Source organism: Aethalodelphis obliquidens, unplaced genomic scaffold (assembly GCF_003676395.1).
Source record: "Aethalodelphis obliquidens isolate GAN/ISIS:26980383/991018 unplaced genomic scaffold, ASM367639v1 scaffold8, whole genome shotgun sequence".
NCBI lineage: Eukaryota > Metazoa > Chordata > Mammalia > Artiodactyla > Delphinidae > Aethalodelphis > Aethalodelphis obliquidens.
Genome location: NW_020837952.1, coordinates 20,437,738 through 20,453,454, shown reverse-complemented (window position 1 = coordinate 20,453,454; position 15,717 = coordinate 20,437,738). Strand labels below are relative to the sequence as shown.

General features: G+C 34.7%; 1 protein-coding gene across 1 annotated transcript in view; it reads right to left on the bottom strand.

Annotated features, from left to right (window-relative positions):
* Positions 1-5,687: 5,687 nt before the first annotated feature.
* The window catches only part of TRHDE (thyrotropin releasing hormone degrading enzyme), a 398,603-nt gene continuing 388,573 nt past the window's right edge, over positions 5,688-15,717 (bottom strand). Inside the window, exon 19 of the mRNA XM_027107052.1 lies at positions 5,688-8,190. Within this exon, the coding sequence (XP_026962853.1) occupies positions 8,047-8,190 (144 nt within the window). The 3' untranslated portion in view covers positions 5,688-8,046. The remainder of the gene's footprint in view (positions 8,191-15,717) is intronic.

Here is a 15,717-nt window from a genome sequence, read left to right as displayed (position 1 = left end):
ATTTTAAAGGGTAGAAATACAGCATTCACTTGAAACATTTTTTGTACTTAAGTGACAGATAATAAACCTTTTAAAAATGAAACTTAGTAGCAAAAAATTAATAATGAATGTTTTCACCCAATAGGTCATAAGTTATGTGAAAGTGGGAACAGAATAGTGAACAAGAGCAAAAGTAATATTGTGAACCTTGTCGGGGTTAAAAGGACAGTGACTGAATGATTAACTTAGAAAGTAAACAAAGCTACAGTAATCAAGACAGTATGGTACTGGCACAAAAACAGAAATATAGATCAATGGTACAGGACAGAAAGCCCAGAGGTAAACCCACGCACATATAGTCACCTAATTTACGACAAAGGAGGCAAGAACATACAATGCAGAAAAGACAGCCTCTTCAATAAGTGGTGCTGGGAAAACTGGACAGCTACATGTAAAAGAATGGAATTAGAACACTAGCTAACACCATACACAAAAGTAAACTCAAAATGGTTTAAAGACCTAAATGTAAGAATGAACACTATAAAACTCCTAGAGGAAAACATAGGAAAAACACTCTTTGACATAAACCACAGCAAGATCTTTTTTGATCTGCCTCCTAGAGTAATGAAAATAAAAACAAAAATAAACAAATGGCACCTAATTAAACCTAAAAGCTTTTGCACAGCAAAGGAAACCATAAACAAGATGAAAAGACAACCCTCAGAATGGGAGAAAATATTTGCAAATGAAACAATGGACAAAAGATTAATCTCCAAAATATACAAACAGCTCATGGAGCTCAATATCAAAAAAACAAACAACCCAATTAACAAATGGGCAGAAGACCTAAAGTCATTTCACCAAAGAAGACATACAGATGCCAAGAGGCACACAAAAAGCTGCTAAACATCACTAATTACTAGAGAAATGCAAATCAAAACTACAATGAAGTATCACCTCACACTGGTCAGAATGGCCATTATCAAAAAATCTAGAAACAGTAAATGCTGGAAAGGGTGTGGTGAAAAGGGAACCCTCCTGCACTGTTGGTGGGAATATAAATTTATACAACCACTATGGAGAACAGTATGGAGGTTCCTTAAAAAACTAAAAATAGAAGTACCATATGACCCAGCAATCCCACTACTGGGCATATACCCTGAGAAAACCATAATTCAAAAAGAGTCATGTACCACAATGTCCATTGCAGCACTATTTACAATAGCCAGGATATGGAAGCAACCTAATGCCCATCAACAGATGAATGGCTAAAGAAGATGTGGCATATCTATACAATGGAATATTACTCAGCCATAAAAAGAAACGAAATTGAGTTATTTGTAGTGAGGTGGATGGACCTAGGGTCTATCATACAGAGTGAAGTAAGTCAGAAAGAGAAAAACAAATACTGTATGCTAACGCATATACGTGGAATCTAAAAAAAAAAAAGGTACGATATACCTAGTGGCAGGGCAGGAATAAAGACGTAGACATAGAGAATGGACTTGGGGACATGGGGGGAGGGGGAAGCTGGGGCAAAGTGAGAGTAGCATCGACATATACACTACCAAATGTAAAATAGATAGCTAATGGGAAGCAGCCATATAGCACAGGGAGATCAGCTTGGTGTTTTGCAATGACCTAGAGGGGTGGGATAGGGAGGGTGGGAAGGAAGCTCAAGAGGGAGGAGATATGGTCATATATGTATGCATACGGTTGATTCACATTGTTGTACGACAGAAACTAACACAGCATTGTGAAGCAATTATACTCCAAATAAGATGTATTAAGAAAAAAGAAAGTAAATACACTGCACATTCAAGGCAGATGTTCTTAACTCTACTGTAATATTTGCTATAAAACATTTCACTCTTTCAATTACTTACATGACATAATAAAAATGTATGCGATTAGAACCAAGTTGACCTGTGCAGAGGTAGGTCAAAGTAGTTACTGTAACTACACAGAGGAGGCCAATGAAAAATGTAACTTCAAGTAAATTAAGGAGCTGCGGTCCATCCATATGGTTCTAAGCAGAAAGAGAGAAATATTTCTCTGACCTCATCGCTAAGCAAAAGGAAAGTTCTGGCTAAACTAATAGGTCTCCTCCATATGCAGGGTAGAGATTTTTTATCTTTTGGTCCACTGGTGAAGAGCTTTGCAGTCCATCTTCTCTTTTCCCTTATTTTTCATGGCTTGTTGGCTGGACTATCTCTTAATTACTTGTAACAGCTTAAAACCCACTACACAACACATTAATGTAAAACACTTTGATGAAAATTTTTATAGGCCATATGAAGTAACCTTGTTAAGAAATGAGTAGTAAACCAAAATGTACTAATTAACATTTTTCTCAAATTAGCCAATGACAATGAAAAAGTAAGCTAAGTATCTATTCAGATATTCTATAGAGACTGGTCTGTATGGATAATCCTTATGTTTTCAGGCATGTAGGAGGCAGATTAAGGACTAATTTAAGCCGTATAAGGCTTGCGTTTGCAGGTTTTTGAATTCTCGCCAAAACCTACCACCAGTTACACAAGCTCATTACAACTCTTAGCTTCTGTCTCCTCACTGGTGATTTGGAACTGATGGTATTTCACAGGGTTATTAAATGAGATGATACCTACACAATGCCCAGCATTTAGGAGGCACTCAAGTTTTTGTACTTTCCCGATATTATAACTCATTTAACTAACACAGCACAAAAAATTAATTCTGATTAAAATGAAGAATGGGTCTTTCTTTTTTCTTAATGGATTGGTACATGAACTGGGAATGTGCAAAAGATAAACATCTTTAATGTACTATCCTTAAAGTACTAAATATTCAACATAAAATCCTGTAAAGTGTTATGTTTTCAAAATCTGGGTAAAATTATACTGCCTACCAGTAGGGCTATTTGTGAAAAATCTATTTTAAAAATAAAATTCATATACAGTATACATAAAATTAGAACATATATTTTCACCAACTGTTTATTTTTAATATTTAAGACAATTTTTTCTAGACTTTGAAGTAAAATTTCATAGAATAAAATCGAAATAAAAGCTACTAAAGTACACTTTTTTTTTTCCTGAACATAAACAATGCATATTAAACAAAATACTAAAAAATAAAAAAAAAAAAATACTGGGTTAGCCAAAAAGTTCGTTCAGGTTTTTCAAGCTTACGGAAAAACCCGAACGAACTTTTTGGCCAGCCCAATATTTTAATTTAAAAAAGACCTTATTAAGTCAAAGCAATCGAACTGAAAGTTACTCTTATGTAATTAAATTTTGGAATTCCAGGATATTTTGCAATAACATTTTCATACTCAAAAGTTCACATATACTATTTTGAACAAATACATTATTGCCTAGTACTGTATAAGAATTGTTGAACCTGTTTTTAAAAACATATGATTAACTTAAAATTAACACATTGTGAATATACAAACAGTATGCTAAAACCATTTTAGAAAACTTCAGCTACTTTTACATAAGGAGGTTAAACATTTTTCCACAACTTACCGATATTATTAAAATGCTCAACTTTTCTTAAAGATAAATTCTATTCTAATTTATATTCCAACTATAAAAGTTTAAACTATGTGGTTTTATTATACTTTCTAAATGTTACACAATTAAGTGCTGTGAAACAAACAGTGAGAATTATCCTGAAGTGCGACAAATGTTTTGAGAATGAGTATACAAAAATAATGCCTAATATTATCTATACCTAAAAATTATTTAGTTCCTTTTTTGTAGTATGTAATTATCTTTCATGTTGCCTTATTGGTTCATTATTTCTCTATGTTTGTTTCATTTATTGTGATGTAAATTCCTTTAAGCCTTGTTCATCCCTTCCTTTCCTCTCAAAAAGTGCTTTGTGAAATAAAAGGTGCTCAATAAATATGTTTAATTAAATTCTGTCAGTACATAATTAGAAGTGCCAAATGATAATAATTCAGCTATGGTCTCTGATAAAGGAAAAAAAAACAGGTGTAGGAATCCTAATTTACCATTATATGAGCTTTCTCTTTCATAAAGTATATGTGATTACTTCATGGGTATATTGAGGAGAATAATTAAACTATTTTAGGTTTCTGACTTCTTAGAAAATATTCCTTAAAATTTAATAGCCAATAGATTTGAATTAAATATATTATTGTAAACTTCTTTAGGAATCCCTTTACTGCATCTGATATAGTACTACAGTTGCACGAAAATGGTTTTTGCATAACTTAGTCTGCACAGATTTATAAACAACATTTTACTGAATATTACCTTCACTGATTTAAATGGACATCATTTTACCTGTGGTCTGACCATCTGTTACTACAAAGTGTATCAGAGAAATCTGTGTGGAAAATAAAACAAATTGTCAGTATTTTAAGGTCATATTTAAATAATGTTCACCAAAATATTTTAAAAAAGAAAACTATTATCAATGGGCTGTATTTTTTGTCCCAATATTTGGGTATTTACGCTGACCAAAGTGAATGCTAATTAACATTTCTTCCGGTTGTTGACATTATGCAAACTAGAAACACAGACTTTTAAAAATAATTGTAACTATTGTAGATATATTTAATCAGTATTTTGATATTGCTTCTGGTATTTGGAAAATCTCCAATTAATGCAACTGATAGAGGTATTTCAAACATGTCTTTCTATTTTAGTTGTAGGAAGGTTTTCTTGAAGATCTCAAGTTATTGTAATTGTTCCCAAAACAACAATCATGTTTTTTTTTTTTTTTTTTTTTTAGCTGTACGCGTGCCTCTCACTGTTGTGACCTCGGTTCCTGTTGCGGAGCACAGGTTCCAGACGCACAGGCTCAGCGGCCATGGCTCACGGGCCCAGCCGCTCTGCAGCATGTGGGATCTTCCCAGACCGGGGCACGAACCCATGTCTCCTAGCATCAGCAGGCGGACTCTCAACCACTGTGCCACCAGGTAAGCCCAATCATGTAATTTCCGGGGCACGAACCCGTGTCTCCTAGCATCAGCAGGCGGACTCTCAACCACTGTGCCACTAGGTAAGCCCAATCATGTAATTTTAAAAAGTTCATGTTGCTATTCTGAGTCTCAGTTTTCTCATCAGACTGTTAGGGCTAATATAATTTATTATGTTTTTGACAGGAATCAAACGGAACAGCATATGTAAAAGTTCTTTGAAAATTAAATGCGTTTTATAAATATATGGTTTAATCTTAGGAACCTTGTAAGATTTTACTGGTATAATATTTGTAAGTTGCACTATCAAAAAAATCTCAGTCCTATGATATAATTATCCTAGAAATAATGTAAACGAAAGTGAGTTTAACTCCCAGGTAAAATCCATGTTATTGAAACTGAAGAATAAACCTAGCATTGTAGATATTAAACTTAGAGGTTGTGCTTGCATATGTAAAAACACTTTAAAGACTATAGGAATATTTTAAGGGAAAATGTGTAAAAATGGGGAAAACTTTTTATTTACAGGTTACCTAGAGCTATTTAGTGCTTCAGAATATTTACTAAATATTCAGTAAATATTTAGTCCTTCCTAATTGAAACCAAGTTTTGCTGTTGTACATATAATGGCACAGTAATTTTTTAAGCCTAGATTTTGGACACTTTCAACTATTTGTTATTTCATGCATGTATATGATTTGTAAAACAGACAAAGAAGAGAAAAAAGATAAAAACTCTATGTAGAAAATAGAATTTTATAACTTAACTACATTTTACAGAATATTCCAGGAGATGTCATTGGTCATTTTATTATTTTGAAAATATTACTTATTTAAACAACTAAAAAATGTTAATGCCTGATATAATCTTCAACATTGGAAAGGATAAATTATTGAAAAATATGTAGAACAAAACTTCCATCTCAATGCTATTGATACCACTATACTGTTGAACAAGTATTATATGAGGTATTGAACATTGCACATAATTATACACTTAGGATTTGACATCATAGCTAAACCAGTTGTTCAAGGCCACTAAAATACTGAAAGAAGATTAAGATTATTAACAGTGCAGAGGAAAAAAGAACTATAAAATCCCTTCTAACTCATAGCTGGAAATGGTGATTTCATTCAAAAGAATGTCACAACTATTAAGAGTTTTCAGTAATTCATGACATAAAACAAGACATCCACCTCTAATTTTTTATCTTTTCTATTACATGAATCCAATGGTGATACAGTATGTGTTTTGAACCTGCATGACAGTGTGATCTTTATTATTGTTATGTTTCAGAACTTACCCCTTAAGGGTTTCACACATGTTTGAAATTATATTAAATTTCATCACTTCAGATAGGTGGCATGACCTTTAGATTTTATACTAAGCATTACTCTGTGTTAACAACACATAGAGTATCTAAAATTAATATATTAATTGAAGGGCTGAAAAATTTAGGTATGAGTAATAGGTATTAATTGCTAAAAAGATAAAATTCAACCTTAGGTGATACTTGTTCTATGGATTATTAAATTGTTCCTCTTTACTACAAACCTATAATAAATCTATGGCTCCAGTTTCTAAAATACCTACTTTTTTCCCCCAATGTTCAGTGACTATTAGAGTTAGAACGTTTCCTTCAATGATTTGCAAGAAGATGTAGAGGAGCGGAAAACCTCAGGAAAACATAAAGTGGTCCACAAACATTTGGCTTATGTACAGTTAGTTATATCTGCATTTCATAATGGTAAACTTAAAATATGTTCATTTTTGAGCATCTAAGCAACGTTTGGAGAGCTGGCCTACTGTGTGAGAATACCATTTAAAACACTTGTGTTCCATAATACAGCCAGGGAAAGACTATTCAAAATTCCCAGGTAGACCAGAGCTGTCAATACTAAAGGAAAAGCTTTGCTCAAGAAAAGAAACTTTTCATCTTGACAAATGGCACACCTGGCATCAAAAGTCATAAGAATCCATTTGAGGTATGGTCGCTTAATGGAAGATTAGATTCACACAGACACAAAGATCAACACACAGGAAGAGTTTTTAACTCTCTGCACCACCCAACATGAGATGGAGAAACAAGATGGAAAAGAAACACTTTCTCAGCACTGATAATCATTAAGTATACATAACTGTTTTATCCAATAGGAAGCTGGACCAAAATGATGACAGAATCTATATTTACGATGTGAGGTTGCCACTTAGGAAAATTAGCAGAGCGTTTGTACATAAATTTTGTTTAAATTCATTTTTATGTATAGAATAGACCATTCAGGAAGTAGATGAAAAAATCTATAACAGTTGAGAAATTTAGGAAATTGTCAGGAAGGATAGTGTTGAGATAAATTCTTTGAAGCCTTTCCAAAGTTTGCGTAAGTTTATAAAAAGAGATAAATTTTCTTTGAGCTGAACAGAGTCTGCACAAATGCAGTGTACAACATACTATATACATATGGGGCCTCCCTATGTACATATACATATGCATACACTACCTATATGCGTTTTTTAACGTATACACAGCTTTAACTCAAAGAAAATGAGTTAGCAGTACAATAATCATTGAAAGACAATCCAAGTGCTGAAATAAGTGACACCAGTCACTTAAAGGGCTATTTCACTTCTCACATTGCCCAGGACTAAGAATATAATTCCCTGTTTTAGTTTTTCTTTCATTGCATCACTGACTGTCACAGATAATCTTTGTGCTTTTGCATAATGTTAATCCCGATGTAACATATATTCACATACAACATTGGACATTTTAAATAAGCATGCTAGAACACAGGCAGGGCCATACAACCATGCACAAAATATTCTGAATATGTTTTTTCCATACTGACTGCAACGTCAACATGCACCACTATCATATTTGGTCCTGTACAGTGAGGAATGTATAGCTGAAGCAGTCATGGCTAGTTGCACTTGCAAGAGTTTCTTTAGAGAAGAACACCCAGTAGAGAAACAAAACAGAATGAATGAAACAAAAAAAATCCCCCAAAACCAAAAATTAAAAAAAAAAATTTCCTCCCACACGTTAACACTGAAAATCTGGCCATTTTCCTCATTCCACACAAAGCAGGTCTTCTCACAAAATTCTGAGTCAAATTGTTTTTAAGAGACACACATTAGTGTCTCAGAGCTTTTCCTAACCATTGGAAAAGCTCATCTTGATAAAGCATTTTCCAGCGTACATTGGCTTCGACAGTTTCCACGGCTCTTGAGAAAGAGGCAGCAGCTACTCCATCATAGCTCTTCATGAAGTTCCTTAGCTGGAAATAGAAATATTAAAATAGTAAATAGACAGCATAAGGAATATGGTCAATAATACTCTAATAAGTTCCTATGGGGGCAGACGGTTACTAGACTTATCATAGTGATCATTTCATAATGTATGCAAATGTCAAACCATTATATAGTATACCTGAAACTAACATAATATTGTATTTCTACTACGTTTCAATAAAAAATATAATTAAAAAATAGTAAATACACATGTCTTCAAAACAACTCATGTCCAACACATATAAACAAGAATCTATTTGAAGAAAAGTATCACAGTCACTACAGAAGGTATATTTAATATGTGGAGTGAGCTTAGTAATGAAATGGAATAAAACAGATTGTGTCCTCTAGGTGTAATGTAATTTCTTTTGGAACTGAAAGGAAAAAAAGAATGGACATTACAGTTTAAGTAGCTTCAAATTCAGCTTCTTGTTTCATAAATAAATATTAAAATAGACATATTTAATTTGTCTTTTCATAATAGGTTGATGGGATTGTGGTAAAGACTAGTTCTAATTACAAAGCTATATGAGGATTAAAGTTAACTTTTTGTGCTTAGAGAGAAAATTATTCATATTCTCTAAATAAATAGTATGAGTGCCTGACACTATCTTTGATAGCAAAGAAATATCAAAATTATTGGGCAGTGGAAAAAAAAGTAATGATGCTATGAAAACTGGATGATAAATGACACTGCAATCACCTGAGCAACTAGATTTAGAAAGAATGAAGGAGGAATGTCGATTCATTTAGCTAGAGAATTTGAGCTTTAATTAAAAAGTTAAAATTTTTAAATGTTTTGTCATGATTTTATGGATAGAAGATTTTCTCTAGAGAGTCCACATACACTAGGAATGCTCAAGGATTTTATTTCAAGATTGAATACTAGCAGATTTTCTCTCTGTTTGATATGTTTTAAGAAACTGTCAACCAACCAACAATTGCAATGCTAATAGACAAATGTGAAAAATCAACTTGCAACACAGAAGTGTTATACTGTGTAATTAGTGTGGGGTGTGATTCATCACATGGTGGGCACCACATGGAGAATATGCCAGGAGAGAAATGTCATCAAGCTTGACTCAGGGATAGGGAGATACGGGGGCAGGGGAGTCATTAAAATGGAGTTAATTATACCTTTCTGAATTCATCTAGAAATTGGTTCATGGGTAGCTTGGTTTGTTTATGACAGTATTACTTTGATTACATGATACTGATGGTTTTTTTCAAAGTTTATCCTCTACTTTCCTACAAAACCTGGTGCCCTGCAGCATTAGCAGTGGATAACTATATCTCAGAGCTATGTTCTTTATAAGACTTCAAATTCACTATGCTTTAATAACATACAAAATATTCAACGTATTATGTAACAAAGATTTATCAGTGCTATCCTTAAAACTGATCTGATACCTGACCAGATTTACACATACAAAAGAAAGAGGATGAAGGGAAAGACTAGAATTTATTGAAACCTTCAATATTCTAGGCACTGTGCCACACACGTATACCTGTGACATGTACACATAGATAAAAAGGAAGTCTAATGAAAGCATTTGAATCATATTTTTAAACTTAACTAACTCATCCAGTGATTCATTTGTATTTATATATTTATGTTCAGATTCATTCAATCTATATTCCTAAAGCAACAAATAGTACATTTTGATCTATATTTTGAATTTTGCATTTTAATTTATTACAAAAATATGTACATTACAGTGTACATTTGTAATTACATCTGTGTATTACAGTGGCGTTATTTACATAATATAGGTCAATCAGGAAAACAAATTACATCTACTTCTTTTATTTTTTTTATTATTATTTATTTTATTTTATTTTTAACATCTTTATTGGAGTATAATTGCTTTACAATGGTATGTTAGTTTCAGCTTCACAACAAAATGAGTCAGTTATATATATACATATGTTCCCATATCTCTTCCCGCTTGCATCTCCCTCCCTCCCACCCTCCCTATCCCACCCCTCCAGGCGGTCACAAAGCACCAAGCTGATCTCCCTGTGCTATGCGGCTGCTTCCCACTAGCTATCTACCTTACATTTGGTAGTGTATATATGTCCATACTTCTCTCTCGCTTTGTCACCGTTTACCCTTCCCCCTCCCCATAGCCTCAAGTCCATTCTCTAGTAAGTCTGTGTCTTTATTCCTGTTTCACCCCTAGGTTTTTCATGACATTTTTTTTCTTAAATTCCATATATATGTGTTACCATATGGTATTTGTCACTCTTTCTGACTTACTTCACTCTGTATGACAGACTCTAGGTCTATCCACCTCATTACAAATAGCTCAATTTTGTTTCTTTTTATGGCTGAGTAATATTCCATTGTATATATGTGCCACATCTTCTTTATCCATTCATCCGATGATGGGCACTTAGGTTGTTTCCATCTCTGGGCTATCGTAAATAGAGCTGCAGTGAACATTTTGGTCCATGACTCTTTTTGAATTATGGTTTTCTCAGGGTATATGCCCAGTAGTGGGATTGCTGGGTCATATGGTAGTTCTATTTGTAGTTTTTTTAAGGAACCTCCATACTGTTCTCCACAGTGGCTGTATCAATTTACATTCCCACCAACAGTGCAAGAGGGTTCCCTTTTCTCCACACCCTCTCCAGCATTTATCGTTTGTAGATTTTTTGAGGATGGCCATTCTGACTGGTGTGAGATGATATCTCATTGTAGTTTTGATTTGCATTTCTCTAATGATTAGTGATGTTGAGCATTCTTTCATGTGTTTGTTGGCACTCTGTATATCTTCTTTGGAGAAATGTCTATTTAGGTCTTCTGCCCATTTTTGGATGGGGTTGTTTGTTTTTTTGTTATTAAGCTGCATGAGCTGCTTATAAATTTTGGAGATTAATCCTTTGTCAGTTGCTTCATTTGCAAATATTTTCTCCCATTCTGAGGGTTGTCTTTTGGTCTTCTTTATGGTTTCCTTTGCTGCGCAAAAGCTTTTAAGTTTCATTAGGTCCCATTTGTTTACTTTTGTTTTTATTTCCATTTCTCTAGGAGATGGGTCAAAAAGGACCTTGCTGTGATTTACGTCATAGAGTGTCCTGCCTATGTTTTCCTCTAAGAGTTTGATAGTTTCTGGCCTTACATTTAGGTCTTTAATCCATTTTGAGCTTATTTTTGTGTATGGTGTTAGGGAGTGATCTGATCTCATACTTTTACATGTAGCTGTCCAGTTTTCCCAGCACCACTTATTGAAGAGGCTGTCCTTTCTCCACTGTACATTCCTGCCTCCTTTGTCAAAGATAAGGTGACCATATGTGCGTGGGTTTATCTCTGGGCTTTCTATCCTGTTCCATTGATCTATATTTCTGTTTTTGTGCCAGTACCATACTGTCTTGATTACTGTAGCTTTGCAGTATAGTTTGAAGTCAGGAAGCCTGATTCCTCCAGCTCCGTTTTTCGTTTTCAAGATTGCTTTGGCTATTCGGAGTCTTTTTTGTTTCCATACAAACTGTGAAATTTTTTGTTCTAGTTCTGTGAAAAATGCCAGTGGTAGTTTGATAGGGATTGCATTGAATCTGTAGACTGCTTTGGGTAGTAGACTCATTTCCACAATGTTGATTCTTCCAATCCAAGAACATGGTATATCTCTCCATTTATTTGTGTCATCTTTAATTTCTTTCATCAGTGTCTCATAATTTTCTGCATACAAGTCTTTTGTCTCCTTAGGTAGGTTTATTCCTAGATATTTTATTCTTTTTGTTGCAATGGTAAATGGGAGTGTTTTCTTGATTTCACTTTCAGATTTTTCATCCTTAGTGTATAGGAATGCCAGAGATTTCTGTGCATTAATTTTGTATCCTGCTACTTTACCAAATTCATTGATTAGCTCTAGTAGTTTTCTGGTAGCATCTTTAGGATTCTCTATGTATAGTATCATGTCATCTGCAAACAGTGACAGCTTTACTTCTTCTTTTCCAATTTGGATTCCTTTTATTTCCTTTTCTTCTCTGATTGCTGTGGCTAAAACTTCCAAAAGTATGTTGAATAAGAGTGGTGAGAGTGGGCAACCTTGTCTTGTTCCTGATCTTAGTGGAAATGCTTTCAGTTTTTCACCATTGAGGACGATGTTGGCTGTGGGTTTGTCATATATGGCCTTTATTATGTTGAGGAAAGTTCCCTCTATGCCTACTTTCTGCAGGGTTTTTATCATAAATGGGTGTTGAATTTTGTCAAAAGCTTTCTCTGCATCTATTGAGATGATCATATGGTTTTCTCCTTCAATTTGTTAATATGGTGTATCACGCTGATTGATTTGCATATATTGAAGAATCCTTGCATTCCTGGAATAAACCTCACTTGATCATGGTGTATGATCCTTTTAATGTGCTGTTGGATTCTGTTTGCTAGTATTTTGTTGAAGATTTTTGCATCTATGTTCATCAGTGATATTGGCCTGTAGTTTTCTTTCTTTGTGACATCCTTGTCTGGTTTTGGTATCAGGGTGATGGTGGCCTTGTAGAATGAGTTGGGGAGTGTTCTCCCTCTGCTATATTTTGGAAGAGTTTGCGAAGGATAGGTGTTAGCTCTTCTCTAAATGTTTGATAGAATTCGCCTGTAAAGCCATCTGGTCCTGGGCTTTTGTTTGTTGGAAGATTTTTAATCACAGTTTCAATTTCAGTGCTTGTGATTGGTCTGTTCATATTTTCTATTTCTTCCTGGATCAGTCTCGGCAGGTTGTGTATTTTTAAGAATTTGTCCATTTCTTCCAGGTTGTCCATTTTATTGGCATAGAGTTGCTTGTAGTAATCTCTCATGATCTTTTGTATTTCTGCAGTGTCAGTTGTTACTTCTCCTTCTTCATTTCTAATTCTATTGATTTGAGTCTTGTCCCTTTTTTTCTTGATGAGCCTGGCTAATGGTTTATCAATTTTGTTTATCCTTTCAAAGAACCAGCTTTTAGTTTTATTGATCTTTGCTATCGTTTCCTTCATTTCTTTTTCATTTATTTCTGATCTGATTTTTATTTCTTTCCTTCTGCTAACTTTGGGGTTTTTTTGTTCTTCTTTCTCTAATTGCTTTAGGTGCAAGGTTAGGTTGTTTATTCGAGATGTTTCCTGTTTCTTAAGGTAGGATTGTATTGCTATAAACTTCCCTCTTAGAACTGCTTTTGCTGCATCCCATAGATTTTGGGTCGTCGTGTCTCCATTGTCATTTGTTTCTAGGTATTTTTTGATTTCCTCTTTGATTTCTTCAGTGATCACTTCGTTATTAAGTAGTGTATTGTTTAGCCTCCATGTGTTTGTATTTTTTAGAGATCTTTTCCTCTAATTGATATCTAGTCTCATAGTGTTGTGGTCGGAAAAGATACTTGATACAATTTCAATTTTCTTAAATTTACCAAGACTTGATTTGTGACCCAAGATATGATCTATCCTGGAGAATGTTCCATGAGCACTTGAGAAAAATGTGTATTCTGTTTTTTTTGGATGGAATGTCCTATAAATATCAATTAAGTCCATCTTGTTTAATGTATCATTTAAAGCTTGTGTTTCCTTATTTATTTTCATTTTGGATGATCTGTCCATTGGTGAAAGTGGGGTGTTAAAGTAACCTACTATGAATGTGTTACTGTTGATTTCCCCTTGTATGGCTGTCAGTATTTGCCTTATGTATTGAGGTGCTCCTATGTTGGGTGCATAAATATTTACAATTGTTATATCTTCTTCTTGGATCGATCCCTTGAGCATTATGTAGTGTCCTTCTTTGTCTCTTCTAATAGTCTCTGTTTTAAAGTCTATTTTGTCTGATATGAGAATTGCTACTCCAGCTCTCTTTTGGTTTCCATTTGCATGAAATACCTTTTTCTATCCCCTTACTTTCAGTCTGTATGTGTCTCTAGGTCTGAAGTGGGTCTCTTGTAGACAGCAAATATATGCATCTTGTTTTTGTATCCATTCAGCCAATCTGTGTCTTTAGGTGGGAGCATTTAGTCCATTTACATTTAAGGTAATTATCGATATGTGTGTTCCCATTCCCATTTTCTTAATTGTTTTGGGTTCGTTATTGTAGGTCTTTTCCTTCTCTTGTGTTTCTTCCCTAGAGAAGTTCCTTTAGCAGTTGTTGTAGAGCTGGTTTGGTGGTGCTGAACTCCCTCAGCTTTTGCTTGTCTGTAAAGGTTTTAATGTCTCCATCAAATCTGAATGAGATCCTTGCTGGGTAGAGTAATCTTGGTTGCAGGTTTTTCTCCTTCAACACTTTCAATATGTCCTGCCACTCCCTTCTGGCTTGCAGAGTTTCTGCTGAAAGATCAGCTGTTAACCTTATGGGGATTCCCTTGTGTGTTATTTGTTGTTTTTCGCTTGCTGCTTTTAATATGTTTTCTTTGTATTTAATTTTTGACAGTTTGATTAATATGTGCCTTGGCGTATTTCTCCTTGGATTTATCCTGTATGGGACTCTCTGTGCTTCCTGGACTTGATTAACTATTTCCTTTCCCATATTAGGGAAGTTTTCAACTATAATCTCTTCAAATATTTTCTCAGTCCCTTTCTTTTTCTCTTCTTCTTCTGGAACCCCTATAATTCGAATGTTGGTGTGTTTACTGTTGTCCCAGAGGTCTCTGAGACTGTCCTCAGTTCTTTTCATTCTTTTTTCTTTATTCTGCTCTGCAGTAGTTATTTCCACTATTTTATCTTCCAGGTCACTTATCCGTTCTTCTGCCTCAGTTATTCTGCTATTGATCCCATCTAGAGTATTTTTCATTTCATTTATTGTGTTGTTCATCATTGTTTGTTTCATCTTTAGTTCTTCTAGGTCCTTGTTAACTGATTCTTGCATTTTGTCTATTCTAGTTCCAAGATTTTGGATCATCTTTACTATCATTATTCTGAATTCTTTTTCAGGTAGACTGCCTATTTCCTCTTCATTTGTTAGGTCTGGTGGGTTTTTATCTTGCTCCTTCATCTGCTGTGTGTTTTTCTGTCTTTTCATTTTGCTTATCTTACTGTGTTTGGGGGTCTCCTTTTTGTAGGCTGAAGGTTTGTAGTTCCTGTTGTTTTTGGTGTCTGTCCCCAGTGTCTAAGGTTGCTTCAGTGGGTTGTGTGGGCTTCCTGGTGGAGGGTACTAGTGCCTGTGTTCTGGTGGATGAGGCTGGATCTTGTCTTTCTGGTGGGTAGGTCCACGTCTGGTTGTGTGTTTTGGGGTGTCTGTAGACTTATTATGATTTTGGGCAGCCTCTCTGCTAATGGGTGGGGTTGTGTTCCTGTCTTGCTAGTTGTTTGGCATAGGATGTCCAGCACTGTAGCTTGCTGGTCGTTGAGTGAAGCTGGGTGCTGGTGTTGAGATGGAGATCTCTGGGAGATTTTCGCCGTTTGATATTATGTGCAGCTGGGAGGCCTCCTGTGGACCAGTGTCCTGAAGTTGGCTCTCCCACCTCAGAGGCACAGCACTAATTCCTGGCTGCAGCACCAAGAGCCTTTCATCCACAGTGCTCCTTAATTTGGGATGATTCGTTGTCTATTCATGTATTCCACAG